Below are 19,066 nucleotides of genomic sequence, written 5' to 3'. Positions count from 1 at the left end.
ATTAAAAAACTAGCAGGAAGGAAGAGACAGGTACATGCTTAAGGACATCTATGAACAGCTATTGACAGGACAATTTTTAACATGTTCCTTCATCTAAAAAAGAAGATTTTGTTTCAGCAAGATCTAATAGGTTTATACTGCTTGGTTCTTTTTCCATTTTTTCCATTTCAAGCATCTTCAAGTCCCCTCAAGCATCCTTGGGAACAATATCTAAATTAGCACATCAGATCTTATACCCCTCATTCATTTTCCATCACCTTAGCTAACTGCTGAATTCTGTACTGTGTTCAGTGCAGAAGGCTACTCTCTACACACCTGTATTCTGTTTTTGGCCTTTATTGAAGAGGTGGGCTAGACAGTAATTACCCTTTATGGTTAGTTTGCAGGTTTGTGTTTTGGAAGTCTTCCTTATATTTCAATCAGTATTTTGCTCCTAAAAGGATCAGTGATCCAGTTTATGTAACTATACAAAATAAATCTGTATTGCATTTTGGACCTTTTGCCTTGGCCTGCCAAAGGCAATGTCCATACTGTCATTGACTTTCAAGTGAATCAGGACTGGGCCCTTACATTAAACTCTTTTGCCACAATGGTAATTAGGTACCATCTCTGACAGAGCCTGGTCTTTATTCACACTACTAGATCCAGCCTTCTGTATATATATATACACACACCTTTCACTGGATTTTTTATTCAGTAAATCATATTCCCATCTCTTCCCCCACCACTCCTCCCCCAGTTCCAAGTAATGGGCAACAATTACCCGACCAAGTTTTGTTCTTTTGTGCTGCCCCTTCTTTTTTGCAGTATGCCCATCTACTACAGTTAGTGTGGTGCCATCCATTTGCACAGCTTCCACTGGTGTCAGCATGAGTTATATATTTTGGTAAGGGGAGATATTGACCCTTTGTTTTCATCAAGCTAAGCTATAAGTGACTTCTGATGCACAAATATAGTCAAGACTTCTGCACAGTTGCCTAGAATTTTTGAGCACAGTTGCCCTCAATGAAGCCATCAGATACTACTCATGTCCTTTAGATTCCTACTGGTGCCCATCAACTTAATGTATTTATTTATGCACATTTACAAACAGTGCCTAATGCACACAAACAACTTGCTTGTTTCCATGCAACTACATCAAAAAGGATATTTCCATTCGACGATGCTGATACATGCCCTCCGGATGGGATTTTTCAGTGTTAAACACAGCAATGCCCGGGGAGGACGTGTAGCTGTGGTAGTACCCTGTTTTTTCTGTTTCCCATACTGCTGCCGTTTCCTCTGTGTGGAGCTAGCTGTGGATATTGTTGCATTGCCAGCACTACCCATCAATTTGGCCTGTCTGGCAGCATCGATAGCAGCCTGCCAGGACAGAGCTGCCCCTGGAGTAGGGATATGCTCTGGGGCAAGCCCTGCAGCTGCATTGGCATTCATGTTGGCATGAGCTGGACGGGGACTCCCATAGTTGGAACCTGTGAAAGAAAAACATAAAAAGGGAATCTATGAACAGCAGGAGGAAACAATATTTCTAAAAATAGTTAGCATCAGCAAAATCAGAATGTGAGGTCAAGAACAACCGTAGGGTATGTGCTTACTAAATACTCTTCCAGTCAACCTCTCCATTTGATGATGATACTACTGTGCTGTGTCATTCACATTGCAATATTCTCACATGAAAACTAATGGAAACACAGGGATTTTTTATAATTTGCAATCAATACAATCTCTAGACACTCAATACAAGTGTCCTCCTTTCTCTCCCTCATTCTCTTATTTTAAGAAGTTCAATTACTTAAACGTTAATAAAAGCAAGGATGCATTTCACCTCTTTCAAACTCAGATGTTTAACACCAACTCATTTCATATGTATTAAGAACTCTAAATTAGCTGCACCAGGGCTGTCCAACACCCAAGTGACTTGGGGGTCGCATACTGTGCAAGCCACACCAGGGTAAGCCACAGACCCCCAAGCTGCACACCACACAGATGCCCCCACTGGTGAACCATGCACCTGGACAGTGTCCCCCCTCCCCCCGCCCCCCGACTGCTGCACTGCACAACTGTGCCCCTCACTCCTGCACTGTATGGGCCCCCCGATGCTGCTCTGTGTGCCTGTGCAGCCCCAAACTTACCCTTTGTTCCCACACTGGGCACTGCCCTGTCCCACCCCCTGAGGCAGGAGCAGAAAATGACAGTCTGAGGAGGGAGAAGGAACCTGGAGGCCTCAGCTGCCTTTGCAGCCAGAGCAAGAGAAGGAGCAGTGGCTAAGCAGGAGCCTGGGGGGCACAACTTAACCCTATGCGGGCAGCTTTAAGTTGATGGGCAGCCAGTTCATGAACTATACAATTAAAAAAAAAGACAAATTGGAGCATGTGTGGGAAGGCAAAATGGCAAAACATTGCCAATGCAATGGCAAAATTCAACAACACAGAGGATTAACATTGCAGCTAATTTAAAAATATCTCCAGTCCAACAAAAATCCAGAAAAGAAAATGTGAAGTTAAAGACCACAAGTTAAATATGTATTTCTTAGATTCATTTTGTGAATTAACTCCTGAATGTATATTATAATACGTCATGAACTGGTTCATTTTGAACATCATTGCTGCTGTTAAAAGTTCTCTTACAGCAGTGGTTCCCAACCTTGGGGCACGATCCAAATGAGGGTCGCAGGGGCAATGCCAGCAGCACCACACACAAAGGATGAGCCGTGCTGTGTGCCGGGAGCTCCCCTGACCCCACCCTGGGCCATGGCCACACTCCGCTCCCAGCAGCAGGTCACGGAAAAAAAAGGTTGGGAACCACTGTTTTACTCCTTCTTCATGATGTAATAGTGTAGTAGTCACTCAAATCCTTTTTTACGGGAATAATCCCTAGTCCCACAAGCAGTCCCATTGACTGCATTATTACTTGTGTACATAAAGGTATGCATTCATGTCTAGACTACTGTGATTATGACATCAGTCTGCTATCATGAAAATCACAGTGTCCTAAATCTACAGCAAGATGTCCTTACTGAGGTGAAATGGAACATGAAATGGAATGTGGCTTCCTAGATAACTGGGACCAGTCAAACTATATACGCTCATCAGCTGAGCTTAATTCTCTACCCTCTTACACTGGTTTTCTACCACTTGAATAACTGAAGTCAGCTAGGTAGCACTGCTGCAAAAAAAAAAACAAACAAAAAAAAACAAAAAAAACCCGCATATAAGAGTGGAGAATAAGATCCAGTAACTCCTACACCTATTTCTGGTCAAACATGAAAAGATTATAGGGATTTTGCCCAAGTAGCATAATCCCAAAAAATGCATACAAAATAGTGTGTCTCTATGTGTGCCTGATATTTGGAAGTCTTCTGCAATATGAAAAAGTCTCCCTTTTAAGCAAGCAAAGCTTTTCCATTGTTTAAGCAATGACTGTTACCCAGCCATCTGCCCACCTGTGTTGAGACATCCCAATAAGCCAAATGGCCCAGAATCATCAAAACCTGCTTTCTCAAGTACTTGTTTGAATACACTCAAAGAGAGAGAGAAATTTCCAAGGTTTCCTTTGGAGGGGCTGGAGGGGAGTGGACAGCCACAATACACGGGAAGCTGTAGGGCTATCTTCCTTTCACTCACCTGTGCACATCTCTGGGCACAGCTTCATTGAGTGATGTCCACACCAGTGGGAGCTAGTAAGGTGTTCTTTGCTCAGTGCTCGCCCTTGAAACCCTAGTTTTTAAACTCCTGTTCCTGTTTTTTCCATGATTTGTCCCAAGGACAGTTGTTTTACAGTTAGTGGCATCCCTCTATTCTATAAGCTCTCAGTACTTAGAGGATTCCTGGTGGGCCTAGTCCTACCATGCCTGCATAACAGACCTGGGGTTTGCAAGCTGAACTGAGTCTTGCCAGAGACAGCATTCCACAGCCTAAAATAGAGACTGTTAGAAAAGTGAAACTTTCAAATGATAAAGCCTATCCTAAGTCACACCAATCAGCTGCTGGCTGGAAAGAAGTCATTATTTAGGTATGCTCTGGCACAGGGCCTGGAGTTCTCTTAGATGTTGTTATATGTGAACTAGCCTCTGGCCCATATTTCGGGATATTGGTAATTACATTAGAAAGCTGAAATGCCCTGTAGCTTGCTGGAGATGAACAAGTTCCTCTTCACCAGCACATAAGAAAATGATTCCATTTGTCAGAACACTGCCAGTCCTTGACGCACTATTATTCCCTATACCTCTGAACAGGTGCTGCTAACTCTTCAGAAAGATATGCCTCCCAAAGGTGGGGTAGATAAGATAAACTCTGAGAAGGAATGTGGTCATCTCTCATAGCAGAGCTAGTTTACAGTTTAATTAGGGTGGCCATTAGTCCTGTTTTATACTGGATCATCATTTTTAAACTTTGTCCACTGTCCATTTCTGAATGAGGAAATGATTACAAAAAGTCCCATTTTTCAGTTAATTGATGTCAATCCTTTGTCCTTGCAATTCTATTGCCTGTGCCTAGAGGTAGGGTGGGGCACAGCCAGGAGAAGCAGGGTTCAAAGTAGGGCTGTGTGAAGTTTTGGTTGCCGATTCGATTCGGTGGAGATTCGGCCCGATTTGGCAGCTGAATCTCCAAATCAGAATCAAATCCGGAGACCCTTTAATTTCTCTGAACTGAATCAGAACCCTCCGAATCCATTTGGAGAGATTCAATGATTGGACAGACACAGCTTTAAATGTTTATTTGACATACCTCAAGTTACTAGGTAGCATGTGAATGCTGAGATGATGGAGTGAATGGCGAGTCTCATGGGAGCATGGGGGGGTCCCCAGCACATTCGGCAGTAGACCCGGAGGTGGATCAAAAGCACTTCCAGGTTCACCGGGAAGCACGCAGGGGACCCCCTGCCCCCCCCGGCTCAGTGACTGGTGCCTCCTGGGTCTGGGGGCACCCGGGGTCCCCCCACAACTGATTGCCAAGCTGGGGGTGCAGGGGGGGAGGTGTCCCCTGCAGGCTCAGCAGCATACCTGGAAGTTGACCAGAAGTACTTCTGATCCACTTCCGGGTCCACTGCTTAGCACTAGGGCTATGCAAGGCTTCATAGACATTAGGGTTGGATGGGACCTCAGAAGAACATCGAGTCCAGCCCCCGCCCTGCCCCCCCCGCAGGCCCCAAAGGGCAGGAAGTCAGCTGGGGTCATAGGATGCCAGCAAGATAAACGTCCAATTTACTCTTGAAGGTGTTCAATGTAGATGCTTGAACCACCTCCGATGGCAGGCTATTCCAGACCTTGGGGGCTTGGACAGTAAAGAAATTCTTCCTTATGTCCAGCCTGAAATGGTCTTGCAGTAGTTTATAACCGTTTGACCTCGTCATCCCTTGGGGCGCTCTGGTGAACAAACGTTCCCCCAGATACTGGTGGTCACCCCTAATAAACTTATAGGTGGCCACCAGTTCACCCCTGAGCCTGCGCTTTTCCAGGCTAAAGAGTCTCATAGATCTCAGCCTGTCGTCGTAAGGTCTGTTTTCCTGACCTCTGATCATGCGAGTGGCTCTTCTCTGGACTCTCTCAAGCTTCTCCACATACTTTTGGAGTTGTGGGACCCAAAACTGGATGCAGTACTCCAGCTGTGGCCTCACCAGGCCGAGTACAAGGGGAGAATGATGTCCCGGGATTTGCTTGAGAAGCATCTATGGATGCAAGACAGCATTTTGGTCGCTTTACTAGCAGCAGCATCGCATTGAAGGCTCATGTTCATCTTGTACTCAATGACGACCCCCAAGTCTCTTTCTTCGGACAGAGCTTTGGATCCGGAGAAGCTTCGGACGCTTTGGGATGAAACGTTTTTTGTCCGATTTGGATGAAATTTTCAGGAGTGCTAGACTCTGCAGAGAGCATGAACCCTGCCAAGTGTCAAAAAGATAAGTGCAGGGGTTTGGGGGGAAACAGCACCCCAAACTCTTGAAAGCAAAACTCATGTCATGTCTAGGCTTTACAACAAGGTGAAAGCTGCAGGGGTGGTAGCTCTTACTGAGGCCACAAATCCTGCCAAGTTTCAAGAAAATCAGTGCAGGGGTTTTGGAGCAACTGTACCCCAAATTATTGAAAGCCAAACTCCCATCACGTCTATGTGTTACAACACAGGGGGGTCAAAACTGCAGGGGTGGTGGCTCTTGTTGAGGCCACAAAGCCTCCCAAGTTTCAAGAAGATCGGTGCAGGGGCTTGGGGGGGGAACTGCCCCTCAACCTGGAGACAAGCAGAACTTGTGCCATGGGTGCTTGCAGGACTGACTTGCCTGTCTTAGGGCGGGGAAGGGGGAGACTGCTGCAGGCCTGGCTGCTAAGCTGCTGTGTTCCCAGTTACCAATCAATCAATCATGATTCACTCAGGGACCAGGGACTCAGGGACCACTCAATACACAGGACCTAGCTACTACATAATGACTTAACAAGCATCAATTAGCACCTACAAAATCAGGCTAAGGAGAGGAAAGAATCAATAGAGACAATCAACTGCCCCAAGACAGAGACAGTCTTGGCACAAGTTTTGTCTGTCAGCAGTTACGGATGCAGAGCCTCAGAACCCCGCTGCACCGATCTCCTCAACAGCTGGCAGGCATCACAGCAGGGGCCACCACCCCTGTGGTTGTCACCCCGCTGTGCCTTAACACACTCAGTGTCACCCATGGCATGAGTTCTGCTTGTCCACAGCTTGAGGTGCAGTTCTCCCCAAACCCCTGCACCGATCTTCTTGAAACTTGGCAGGCTTTGTGGCTTCAGTAAGAGCTACCAGCCCTGCAGTTTTGACCACCCTGTGTTGTAACACACAGCCGTGACAAGAGTTTGGCTTTTACGAATTTGGGTTACAGTTTCCCCTAAACCGCTGCACTGATCTTCTTGAAATTTGGCAGGTTTCATGCTCTCAGCAGAGGCTACCTGTCACGGCGGGGTCCTACAGGAGGGCCGTGATCTCCTTGAGGCCCCCTCTCCGTGCCAAGTCGGCCCAAGGGCACCCTCGGTTTCTCGCTCGCCACGTCTTTGATGTTAGATAAGGTTGGGAGGCTGCCTTACATCTCCTTGGGCATGGTTAGTTGGGACCTCTGTCCCCATGGTTTCCCAGACTCTCTGGGTGTCTCCCTGTATGATGGGTGCTTCCCGGGCACCCTAGCCTTATGGGCTATGCGTGGCTCCTACCTCCCCCAATACCATGCCCCAAGCCTCGCAGTTGGGATGGATGTTGGTCTGTCGAATACACTCGCCTACTCTCTGGGGCCTCCTCTGTACACTCGATAAAGCTGCCCCTCTCCTGGGGCCTTCTGTGCCCACTCTGGGACTTCTCTAGAATGCTGCCCCTCTCTTGGGGCTCTCTCCCCAATGCTGCCCTTTTCCTAGGGCTCTCTGCGCCCACTCTGGGCCTTCTCTGTAGTGTTGCCCCTCTCAGGGTCCTTCTCGATAAAGCGCCCCTCTCCTGGGGACTTCTGTGCCCACTCTGGGACTTCTCGGCTATGCCACCTGACTCTCAGGCCCAACGCACTGCTACCCCCTTTCTCCAGGGCTCACCGCACTACTACCCCCTCTCTCCAGGGTTTACCGCACTACTCCACCCTTTTCCAGGGTTTACCGCAGTACTAGGCCTTCCTCAGGGGCTCGCCATGCCCGCCCTGGGGCTTCTCAGTAGTACCCCTTTCTCTGGGGCTCGCCACACCCGCACTGGGGCTTCTCCATAGCGCCCCCCCTCTGGGGCTTGCCACACCCACACTGGGCTTCTCCATGACACCCCCTGTCTGGGGCTCGCCACACCCGCACTGGGGCTTCTCCATGACACCCCCTGTCTGGGGCTCGCCGGGCCCAACTTGGGCTCTCCAATAAGGTTGCCCCCTTTCTGGGGCTCTCTGTGCCCACGCTTGGGCTTCTCAATAAGTCGCTCCCCTCTCTGGGGCTTGCCGTGCCCAACTCGGGCTTTACAAACGCCCCTCTCTGGGGCTGGGGTCTATGCATCCCACAAGCTGTGCCCTCACTGGCACCGGGGTCCCCACGCCGCTGTGGGTTCCCCCTGAGTATGCTGCGCCCTCACTGGCGCCTGGGTCCTCACACTTCATTGTGAGTCCCCAATGAGGCCTCCTCCAACCCCTAATAGCCTCGCCCTAGCCACCGGTGTAATACATAACAACACAAACTCGAGCCTCCTGGCTATAACTCAAACACGCCCTCTGGCTATAACAACATTACTCAACTCTGGTCAGGCTGTACTTGCCGTTAGGCTTCTCCTCACATCCTAACTCCAGTAGCTCCTGCCTCTCTGGCTGCTGGCAGGGAACTGCTAGCCTGGCCTCAGCCCCTGGGCCTTATGAGGGCCAGGACCTGCCCCTTCCAGTCAGCTGACTTCCTGGTTGCCCCAGGCAACCCACAGCTGTGCTCATTATTCCCTGCCAGGGCTCTCTCCCTGGCAGTTTCCCCTCTCTAGGAGCAAAGCACCTCCATGCTCTGCGACACTACCATTCCTGCAAGATTCATCCAAATTGGACAAAAAACAACAAAGTTATAGATATTTCATTGATTCCCCATTATAACCTATGGCCGGATCTCTGAGGCAGCTCCAAAGCTTCGAAGCCGCTTTGGCCGGATTGAGGTGGAAATCCAGTCCAGAGCTCTGGATCGGATCGTGGCCATCCAAAACAACTGGATCCGAAGCCGGATCGGATCGCTGCTGACTCACACAGGTCTACTTAGCACGCTCAGGGCCCCCCCATGTTCCTGTAGGATGCTCCATCTCCCCCACCATCTCAGTGTTCACAAGCCACACCTGGTACCTTGAAGTATGTAGAAAAAACATTTAAAGCAGTGTCTATAGCTGAATTGCTGATTCTCCGAATCAGCATCAAATCTTAAGGATTCGGATTCAGCTGAATTGAATCGGGACAGTGATCCAAATCAACAAATTGAATCACTGTCCCCCGATTTGGCCCAAATCCAAATCCGAATCAAATATGGCCTGCTTTGCACACCCCTAGTTCGAAGCCAGCCAGGGATGGAGGGAGGAAGGGAAGTGAAGGATCCCAAGGGCTGCTCGCTCTGTATCTGCGCAAGGAGCCATGGCTGCTTTGCACATCCAGGCACAGTGAGAGCTGAGGTGCTGCTATATGCCCCAGCTCCCTGAACCTGGGCTGAGCATGTGAGGGTGAGCCTGGGCCCCGGGAGCAGCTGGCCTGCCAGGACCGGGCAATTGGTCTGCACACACACACCCCTGCGCTGCCTTGGCACAAGGTAGTGGCTTTGAGAGGAGGCAGGTAGAGCACAGTATTTGTATCTGCTGGAATGCCAGTGGGACCAGGAGGAGGCTCTTGTCACTGTCTTTGTACCCATAAAGCAGCCCAGTGAGTCCCTGGGGTGTCCTGCTGTGTAGGGAGGGGGAGCTTTGGGCACAGGGGCATCCAGGTTCCTGGGTGGCTCGGCCAGCTCATTAAACCATTATTTCTCCTCTGGGACAGGCACACCTGTCTGTCTCCTGTGGAAGAAAAAGCGGGTCCCTCCAGGCAGCTGGCTGCACTGCCACAGGCATCCAGCACCCACTGACCCCACTCAGCCCAGCACTGACCAGAATGTGGTCAGGGCAGATTCCTGAGTGCCCAGCGTCTGTACTGAATGCTGATGAGGGGGAGGTGAGGTGCCTGTGCAGTGTGTGCCCCTGGCTCCCAAGCATGGAGCTGGGCTGGAATGAGACTGAATCTCAGTGGATAATTAGTTTTTATTAATTTGGTACTCATGAACAAAATTCCTACTGTCTGCACACAATGTCATTAAAAATACAAAATAGAAGAGAATTAATATTTTATTATAACAGTCAGCAATAAGCCAAGGCCAGTGACATTTTCCTGGTCTTTTTGTGGTGGTCCTGCCCCTTGCTGCTGATTGGCCAAGGAGTCTGGTGGTCCCGACCCTCACTGCTGATTGGCTGAGGAGGCAGTCCTGCCCCTTGCTGTTGATTGGCCAAGGGGGGTGGTAGTCCTGCCCCTCATTAAGGGGATGTCCTGGAGTCTACGGGGGCATTAGTGGCTGCCCTAAGTCTAATACTTCTGGAAATCAGCTTTAAAGAGGATTATTCAACAAACCTGGAGAAGACATATCAGCTGGGCACCTGTGAATTGCTGTACACAAAAAAAAAAGAGGGACCAGACAAAGCCTACCTACTGCCTTCTACCCCCAAGATACAATTAATTAGACACATAATTAAAAAGAGGAAAAACAAGAAAATTGCTTGGAGATCTTTTTAAAAAATCTTGTGGATAATTGTTTCTTTCATATTGTGTATATGGCAGCAAGACACCACAGTAATGGTTACACTGTAAATGCATTAGGGAGATGGAAAGATACCATTCAATTAAAGCAGAAGAGTACAACAGGCTATACCCTTAGGTAAACAACACATAAGATTGTAAAATTCCTCACTCAATGGATCAGGAACAGGAAATTATTAGGTCAGGTGTTGTTTTATGTCAGTCATTTCCATATTATTACAAGAGTGTCACAGTTTTCCTCTCAAAGCAGGAAAAACTATAGTTAGTTTCCTGCTTATGTTATTCAAGAACAGATTTTAGGGTAGACTGAAATAAGGTTGCCTGGTTATTTTCTAGAGGAAGCAGTCAGTCAACTGGCTGACACACTCATTTTACATTTTCTGCACCTACATGTAATCTACAAACAACTACATGTAATCAAATAGACGTAGTGGGCATGTCTATATGAGACTACTCAGAGCAAATTACTGAACAGTGGGTATGTCTATACAAGACACTAATTGCACAGTAGCCTAATTCTATTGTGCAGTAGCATGCAGGGTAAAAACCATGCTAATACGCTACTGCACAGTAGTATTAGGCTATTGTGAAATTAGCATCACTAAAAAGCTGTGGCCAGCGCTGCTGCGCAGTAGGGGCCAGTTACTGAATATTGATTTAGTACTTGGTTGTACAAGTACTAAACTTAATGGGCAATAACTACAGCACATTAATGAACGTGTAGACATGCCCAGTAAGTATCACCATCTATATGTACAGACGCTTACTGTGCAGTAACTTGCTCTAATTGAGAGTAAATTTGCTACCTGTAAATAAAAGTAGCAAATTTACTCAGGAGTAATTACTATGCAGTACAGCATGTGTAGACAGCTGACTGCAAGCAAATGTACTCCCGGCTAGCCAGGCAGCAGCAAGCAGGAGATTGCTCCCAGCCCTCAGAAGCTTCCTGCTGACAGGGCAGGCTCCATCACTGGAGCCTGGGCAGGGACAATGTCCTTCTACCCTGGCAACAGGGAGCTCCCAGCCTCTGCTCCATGACCACGGAGTGGGGGCTGGGAGCTCCCTGCTCCCAGAGCAGGCAGCTTCTAGGGCCAGGAAGCACTCTCTCACCCCTACCATAAGACAGCTGTCTCCTGGCCCCGTGCCCCCTGCCAGCCCCTGGACTAGCACCCAGGGGGAACCTAGAGCTCCCACTGGATGCTGCAGAGGGCTGGTGCAGAGCTGCCAGGGGCAGAAGCAGACTGCTACCATGAGCAGCAAATCTGCCCCCACTTCTCCACACATAGACGCCTGACCAGGGTGGGTTTACCGGGTGCATCTCCATGTGCACCCAACTGTGCAGTAACCACCGTTACTGCACAGTCCCAGCAGCACACAGGTCATTTCCAGCCCTACTGCACAATAGCAATGAGCCACTGCACAGTAGCTCATGCTACTGCACAGTAGCACCAGTATCATGATTTGTGCCCGCCAATGCTACGTTGCCATAAAGACATACCCACTCTGGAGTAAATTACTCTAGAGTAAAACCACCCCAGAGTATTTGCACATGTAGACACACCCAGTGTGATCTGTAGACTCCTATCAGTGATAGTCTGGGTTCCTCATTCATTTTCAGTCTGCTTTCATATGTGGGTTTTTTTTTACTTCATCTTCCCTTTCCAACTCCCTACTATATGGCATACTGAAAAGAAGAAAAACTGGAAAGATAGAAGTATAGGTTTGAAAAGGGTCTCCCCAGCCACTAAGTTGAGTCCTCTGCATTTGATACTACCATTTCCCCAAAAAGTCCGCAAAATCATCCACTCCAGCCCTCCTCAAACAACACAACTTCAAAGCAATTAAAAAAACCTAAAACAAACAAATGTTCAACATGCCACAATTAAAAAGTAAGAGATATAAGGCTATATCACACACATACACATCAGTATCTTGCCACTGTAATGGCAGAGAATTTGATAGATTAAGATGTTTTAATTATTCCCAAAGCAAAGCTCTTCTTTAATATGGGTCCATTGGAAAAGATAGGAAAAGTTTTGCAGTGAATGTAAACTTACTGGTCTTTACCACTATTCTTAACATGTTGGCTGGACCACACTGTCATGAAAATCAACAGCTGCAGCATTCTCATGAAGAGTTTTCTGAAATTTGGGAGTGAACCAAGTTTATCAATTATAACTGGCTATTGTTAGGTTTCATATGAACACTCAAACCTATGCATTTTGAGTTCAATAGACCAGTGTGATTAAGAATACAACTTCTAGTGGCTTCATTGTCTTTTGTTTCTACCAATCACAGGTCCCATGATGAAGCCCTTTATCTCAAATTAATTTCAAATGATGAGTCAGTAATGACAGATTTATAGTAACAAATATTGCAAGTATTGATTGCTGATAAAGATCTGTCTGTTTTATGAGGCTCTAAGACTGCAGACACTGTCTGGCCTAAATAACTAAAAGCAGTGACAAATTACTTGATCTACAGGCACTTTATAGAAATGGTTTAAATTAAAAAAGCAAAGCTCACACAGCTCTACAGAAAGTAGAACACAGCACTGATACCATAAGGCAAAATATTTCTAAAAACAATGAAATGAAGTTTGTAGGAATTCTCTTATGGGATGAAAACCAGCCATATGCTTTAGTGCAGTGATTCTCAACCAGGGGCCATGCCACCTTGAGATTACTATGCCTTGAGATGTTTTCAAGGGCTCAAAGAGGTGCCACACAACACTACTGCTGTTAGGTGTGCAACAGTGATTCGTAAGGTAAGCCCAAAGATTTCAGACAGAAATTCATAGTGTTAAAAAAAAGTCTAAACTGTTGTGGTCTTTCTGAGTTGTTTGCAACACAAAAAATGCTTTATTACCATAGTTACTCAAATATAAAATGAGCCTGATTATAAGATGCCCCCTCCCCCCATACTTAGATTCTATATATGCAGAATTAATACATTGTATATAATTCTCTAGGTACAGAATCTAATTATTGGAGGTTTGCCTTGAATTTATCCCCTTCCCACTACTACAGCAGGGAAAATAAATTGCAGGGGGGGGGTGTTCAGGTAGCCCCTTTGCCCTCTGTCCCTTCCCCCCCCCCCCCCAATTTCTTCCCACTGCAGCCTTTTCCATCCCTCTTAACCATCAGACCCTGTTCTCCCTGAGCACACGGAAGTATGGAGCAAATTTGAAAAAACTGGCCTTGAAATAAACATAGCTGTAACAATTTCCATATAGTACCCATAGATTTAGTTCATCCAGAATTAATGCATTTTACCTTTTTTAAAACTGCTGCAAGTTTTAGCACAGGTACTCCATAAACACACATTTTTTAAATTTTCTGTCTCGAGCCAAATTAGCTAAATCGGTTCGGAATTCTATCAACTGAGCAGAGCTCAATATTCAAGTCCATGTGGCACTACCACCAGCAAGTATCCTACCTCCCAGACTCTTTAGCCTGGGGCTTCAGATACTCCCAAATCCATGGCAGGAATCGTATGTGCAAGCCCAACACCCAGAATCCTTGGGGTGCAGATACCCACTAGTCTCACTTGCCCCTAGCCAAAAAGCCATAGGAGTAAGCTAGAGGGAGAGCCTGAAAACAATCCCCATCACGATAAATTCTGTAGCCAAGATCCTCCCTTTGGGAGGCTACAGTATACTCCCACAGGGGTATCTATCTGTAGTACAATGGACAGGTCTCTACCCTCAACTACACCAAGTCATTCAAGGTGAGGAAAAAGGGGATCTCTCCTACAGGTATGTGAAACTACCTGGACAGAAAAGCATGATCATGATATGCCCCCAAATAGGCCAAAAATCAAGCTTCCATAAACGCACATTTAAGTAGCATTTTAGTCCCTACTTATATAGAATAGAAATTACCTTTTTTTCAAAAAAATTTTTCATGTCCCAAGTCAAATCAGCAAAATCAATTCCAAATCTATGAGAGTCATTCAAGAACCATATGTGGCCCTGCTACCAGCAAGTATCCTCCATCCCCCTGGGGCTTCAGATACTTTCAAATCCTTTGGTAGGCATCCTACATGCAGGCCCAAGCCCAGAGGCTTGGGGTTCAGATACCCCCAAGTTTTGCTTGCCTGTAGCCACATGGCCACAGGAGCAAGATAGGGAAGAATCTCTCATTTCCATCAAGTTCACATATAGCTATGATTTCCCTACTGGAAGTGAATGTGGAAGGCTAACTATGCATTACCTTGGTCCGGATACTACCCCCTGCCACATCTGTGGTTTCCCCCAGCCAGTAGAAAAACCACCTTGGGGGTCATGGGATTTTGTTTTTTTGGTGTTTTTTTTTTAAGAAAAATTTTTCACGTTCCAAGTCAAATCAGCCAAATCAATTCCAAATCCGTGAGTCATTCAAGAACCATATGTGACCCTACTACAGCAAACATCCTCCACCCCTACCTGGGATCATACTGGGGCTTCAGATGCTTCCAAAACCTTTGGCAGGCATCCTACATGAAGACCCAAGCCCAGAGGGTTTAGATGCCCTCAAGTTTTGCTTGCCCTCAGTCATATGGCCATATAAGCAAGCTAGAGAGAAGTCTCCCATTTCCATAAAGTGGGCATAAATCCAAAATCTTCCCACTGGAAGAGGAAGTGGGAGGTTAACTATACATTACCTCCATGCCTACCCCATGCCAGAAAAGTGGTTATCCCCAGAGACTAGGAAAACCACCTTAATGGTCACAGTACTTCCCCTGCCCTGGGAAAACCACCTGCTAGATCATGATGTCTCCTCTGTCTTTTTTTTTTTAATTTATCCGTATTCCAAGTCAAATCAGCCAAATCAATTCCAAATCCGTGAGTCAGTCCAGAACCATAAGTGACCCTACTAACAGCAAACATCCTCCACCCCCATCTGGGGTTTCAGATGTTCCCAAAACCTTTGGCAGGCATCCTACTTGCAGGTCCAAGCCCAGAAACATGGGGTTTGGATGCCAATGAGTTTTCCTTGCTCTCAGTTGTAAGGCCCCAGGGGCAAGCCAGGGAGGAGTCTCCCATTTCTATAAAGTGGGCTTAAAGCCAAGAGCTTTCCACTCCAGCAGCTAAGTGGGAAGTTCACTATACATTACCTGTCTGGTTTTTTTTGGGGGGGAGGAGGGGAAAATCTATCTATATTCTAGCTATATGAGTTATGTATATCTACAATCCGAGTATCACTCTACAAAGAAAAACCATAACCTATTACAAAAACCACACCTGCGCAGCTCGCTTACCCATAAAAAGGCCTGCTGCCCACCAGGACCCGTTACAATATCCACCCTGTGTGCTACACACATACAAACAAACTCTGGTTTCTCAGACCAGGCAACCCCTTCATCCCCACACTTGTGGGGTCACAGGCTCAGTTCACTTGGTATCCATGTTGCTGTCACTCCAGCTCCCGCTGGAGGACCTGCTGCTGCTGTTGCTGTCCTCGAGGGGAGTTGGAAGATCCTGTGCCATGTGTCTCTGTGCCAGGTGGCTTTGGCTACATCCTCTCCATCCTCCACTACCAATGTCTGGTAGTAGGTCAGGAGTTTGCTCAGAGCCATTTTCACACATTTTCATTTTCACTTTTTCACAGCCTACCACCTCTACATCCGTTTGCCTGTACAACAGGAGGTTCCTGGCTTTCCACAGGGCGCTCCTGATGCAGGACACAATCTAGTTGAAACGGGCCGACAGGTTCCCCTGGTGTTCGGGGCCCCCCCATGTTCCTGTGCCATACACAGTGCCACTTCTCTGGTTAGCCGGTTGACACTGGTCACTGCTTTGCAGAGCTGCTTTACCCTTTTCCATACCTCTTTTGCACAGCTGCAGAGCCAGAGGAGGTAGTCAATCCTCCATGGCAGTTGGGCCATGGGCAGCTAGGTCCCCCCCAGCTGACACTCTCTATGCCTCCAGGCCCTCACAGGCAGGGCTTGGTGGACTATTAGCCAGTTCAGGTCCTTGTGATCTTTGCGCAAGTCCTTGTGGTCAATGCGCTCCCACACGGACTGGCACATGTCACCAACAAGTAGGTCCACGGGCAACATGATGTTCCTTGGTCTCACTGTCTCCTGTATCTTCTTGTGGTTGCTCATGGTCATGAAGCCTGTGCTCTGCAGCCCATACAAGCTGTAGCCCTGGTTTAGGATCTCATAAAACCACGATGATCCATGGTCTGCAGTTGGTCAGGGTGAATACCCCCCAGTGTCTCAGGATGTGCCCTGCAGAATATCTCACTAAGCAAGCAGTTTTGGATTCTGTGCCCTTTGCCAGCTTGTAGATCTGGCTAGTATACTTGGCCCACAGGAACAGAAGGATGTCTGGAATACCCCTGCCCCTGGCCCTCTTGTTTTTGTACAGGGTCTTCCTGGTGACCTTTTCCCATCTGGAGCCCCAAAATAAAATGCACATGGCCCTCTGGATCCCGTGGGCAACATGCTCAGAAGGGGGGAAGACCAGCGCGGTGTACAGAAGCACCAGTAACAACACCACTTCAAGCGCAATGCACCCCCCCATGGAAAGGGAGCACATGTGCCACAGCCCTGGTCTCTGCTTTACCTTTGCCTCAGTCTTCTCCCACACTGTCCTGCTGCTCAGCTTGGGGTCAAAATCTATCCTGAGGATTCTGACCCCCACATGGGGGACAGAGACCCCCAGGGACTCCAGGTCCCCAAGCTTGCCCACAGCAAAGCAGGTGCTTTTGCTCACATTCAGCTTGGCCCCTGCCACCTGTCTTACACATGACATTAGTTCAAAGCCAAAAGGCTCATGATTTACCATACAGTTCATTGGGCTGGGTCTCAGCAGAGTCAAGAGCATTTCAAGCCATGGTGACCTCACAGCTCAGCAAAGCTCAGCATGTGTGTGTACTCTAGATACCCCTCACAAAGGATCCATGTGCTAATTAGTTCCTCACTCATAACTGGAACCAGGTGTTCCTGTCATGAGTCTTGGGATCCTCCACAAATGTATATGCAGATGAGACATGGGGCAATTTGGTCTTCACCAGCAGTTTTTCTCTTTGATGGAACCTGAGACTTACTAAAACTATTTGCACATTGCAATAGAGTGAAACCAATTTGAGTATTTCATTCCATTTTACCATCATAAATGAAGTTTTACTATATACAGGGCATATCTACATGAGATGCTGACTGCGCAGTAGTCGAATAATACTGCTCGGTAGTGCATAACAGTATTATTAGGCTACTGCACAGTAGTGTCACTTAAAAGAGATTTGCTGGTGCTACTACACAGTAACTCCAGCTTCTGAGCATTTATGTATTACTTGTATAAGCAAATCCCAAATAAATGTGCAGTAACCACTGTGCAGTGGTGTCTTATGTAAATGTGCCCATAGTTCACTGTACAGAGGTTTATGCTTTTAGGAACAAAAGTAAGTTTTGTCCCCAGCTGAAGGAAGCAGAGATTTAGCAACATCAGGACAAAATAACTCAGAATAACTGTGAAAAGTGGGATCCTTTGCCCTCCTTGCTACTTTTTTTTACTCAGAAATTTTACTGATGCCCCTGGCCAGAGGTAAAAAACTTAAGGTCAGAAAGAGGATTTCTCATATTCTCTTTCATCCCATTCAAGTTATCTATTCTCTGGCTAATAAATTTTAGCCCCTTATACTGTTTTTATAAAAACCTGTTTTAGCACAATATTAGCTTAGATTATAAAATCTTTAGGGCAGAGATTTAGATCTCTCTGGGCACGTCTACACATATATTAATGTGCTTTTCTTAATGAACATTACATTTAGTACCTCCAATGTTAGGTAATAAATAAATGTGGATTAGGGTGCCCTAATCCACGGTATTGAAAGCGCAGGTTTTTTAAGTGATGCTTAATGTGCACTAGCCTATTTTACCGCGCATTAGCATAACTGCATATAAAATAAGCTACTGCACATTGAAATGCATGTATAGACATACCCACTAAGATAGATTTAGGGTGGGAGTAGTTATGGAAAGTAACAAAAAATTAGCACTATATCAAATATTAAGATTAGCATAGTGTATTACACAGAATACATGATACATCATACATTTTGAACAAGCTCACCCAAAAGAAGAAACAAAACTACTACTAACTGAGTTCTGAAAATCTTTTTCCTACAACTTTGTAAAATGTAGAACACTATAATCTAAGGCCTAGAACTATACTGTTGTACAACTGTACTTCCATAATTTCATGCACTTTTTAACATGATTCTATAGTGGGGAACCCTCATTTCAGTACCTTTACAGAGTGAGGACAAGCAACATGCAGTTTGAAAATTTCTAAGTTAAATTACTTGACTTATTTGTATGTGAAAACAGAGTCTTACTCTGCAGTTTTCACTCAGACAAAACTGCCAGTTGACTTCATTGGGCATTTTGCCTAAAGACTACTGGATAGGATACAAAGAAGTCATACATTATCTTAAAACATGAAGTAGTTTTCTTCCTTACTTGCCTCACTTAAAAAGTATATACAATGAATTAGTAAACATTCTAACAAAATTAACCTTTTGGCTGACATTAAATATTGAGAAGTTTCTTCCCAAATGGAAGAACTTCTGAGATATTTCAAGTGAAAACATGGGTTTATAATGAAAGCCAAATTAAAACCTGAATTATAGCTAGAGCAAAATTATAAAATACCCATACCTCTTTAAACATCATGTCAGGTTGAAACTGTGCATACAAATTGTAAGCCCAGATAAGGGAGTCAAAGAATTTTCTGTTGTAAATTGTTTTTGAGCTTTAGAACATACAAGCTAAGTACAGAAATTATTCCCTGCTGGGAAGTAAG

At 46.3% G+C, this 19,066-nt stretch overlaps 1 protein-coding gene across 2 annotated transcripts in view; it reads right to left on the bottom strand.

Annotated features, from left to right (window-relative positions):
- Positions 1 to 19,066, bottom strand: part of CACNA1C (calcium voltage-gated channel subunit alpha1 C) — a 774,332-nt gene that overhangs the window by 618,490 nt on the left and 136,776 nt on the right. For both annotated transcript variants that reach the window (XM_059726516.1, XM_059726515.1), the window contains exon 2: positions 1,149 to 1,472. In XM_059726516.1, the coding sequence (XP_059582499.1) occupies positions 1,149 to 1,472 (324 nt within the window). The remainder of the gene's footprint in view (positions 1 to 1,148; positions 1,473 to 19,066) is intronic.

The sequence above is a fragment of the Alligator mississippiensis genome, chromosome 4 (genome assembly GCF_030867095.1).
Source record: "Alligator mississippiensis isolate rAllMis1 chromosome 4, rAllMis1, whole genome shotgun sequence".
Classification (NCBI taxonomy): Eukaryota; Metazoa; Chordata; order Crocodylia; family Alligatoridae; genus Alligator; species Alligator mississippiensis.
Note: the sequence above shows the minus strand (reverse complement) of the source record. Positions and strands in the feature narration are given on the sequence as shown.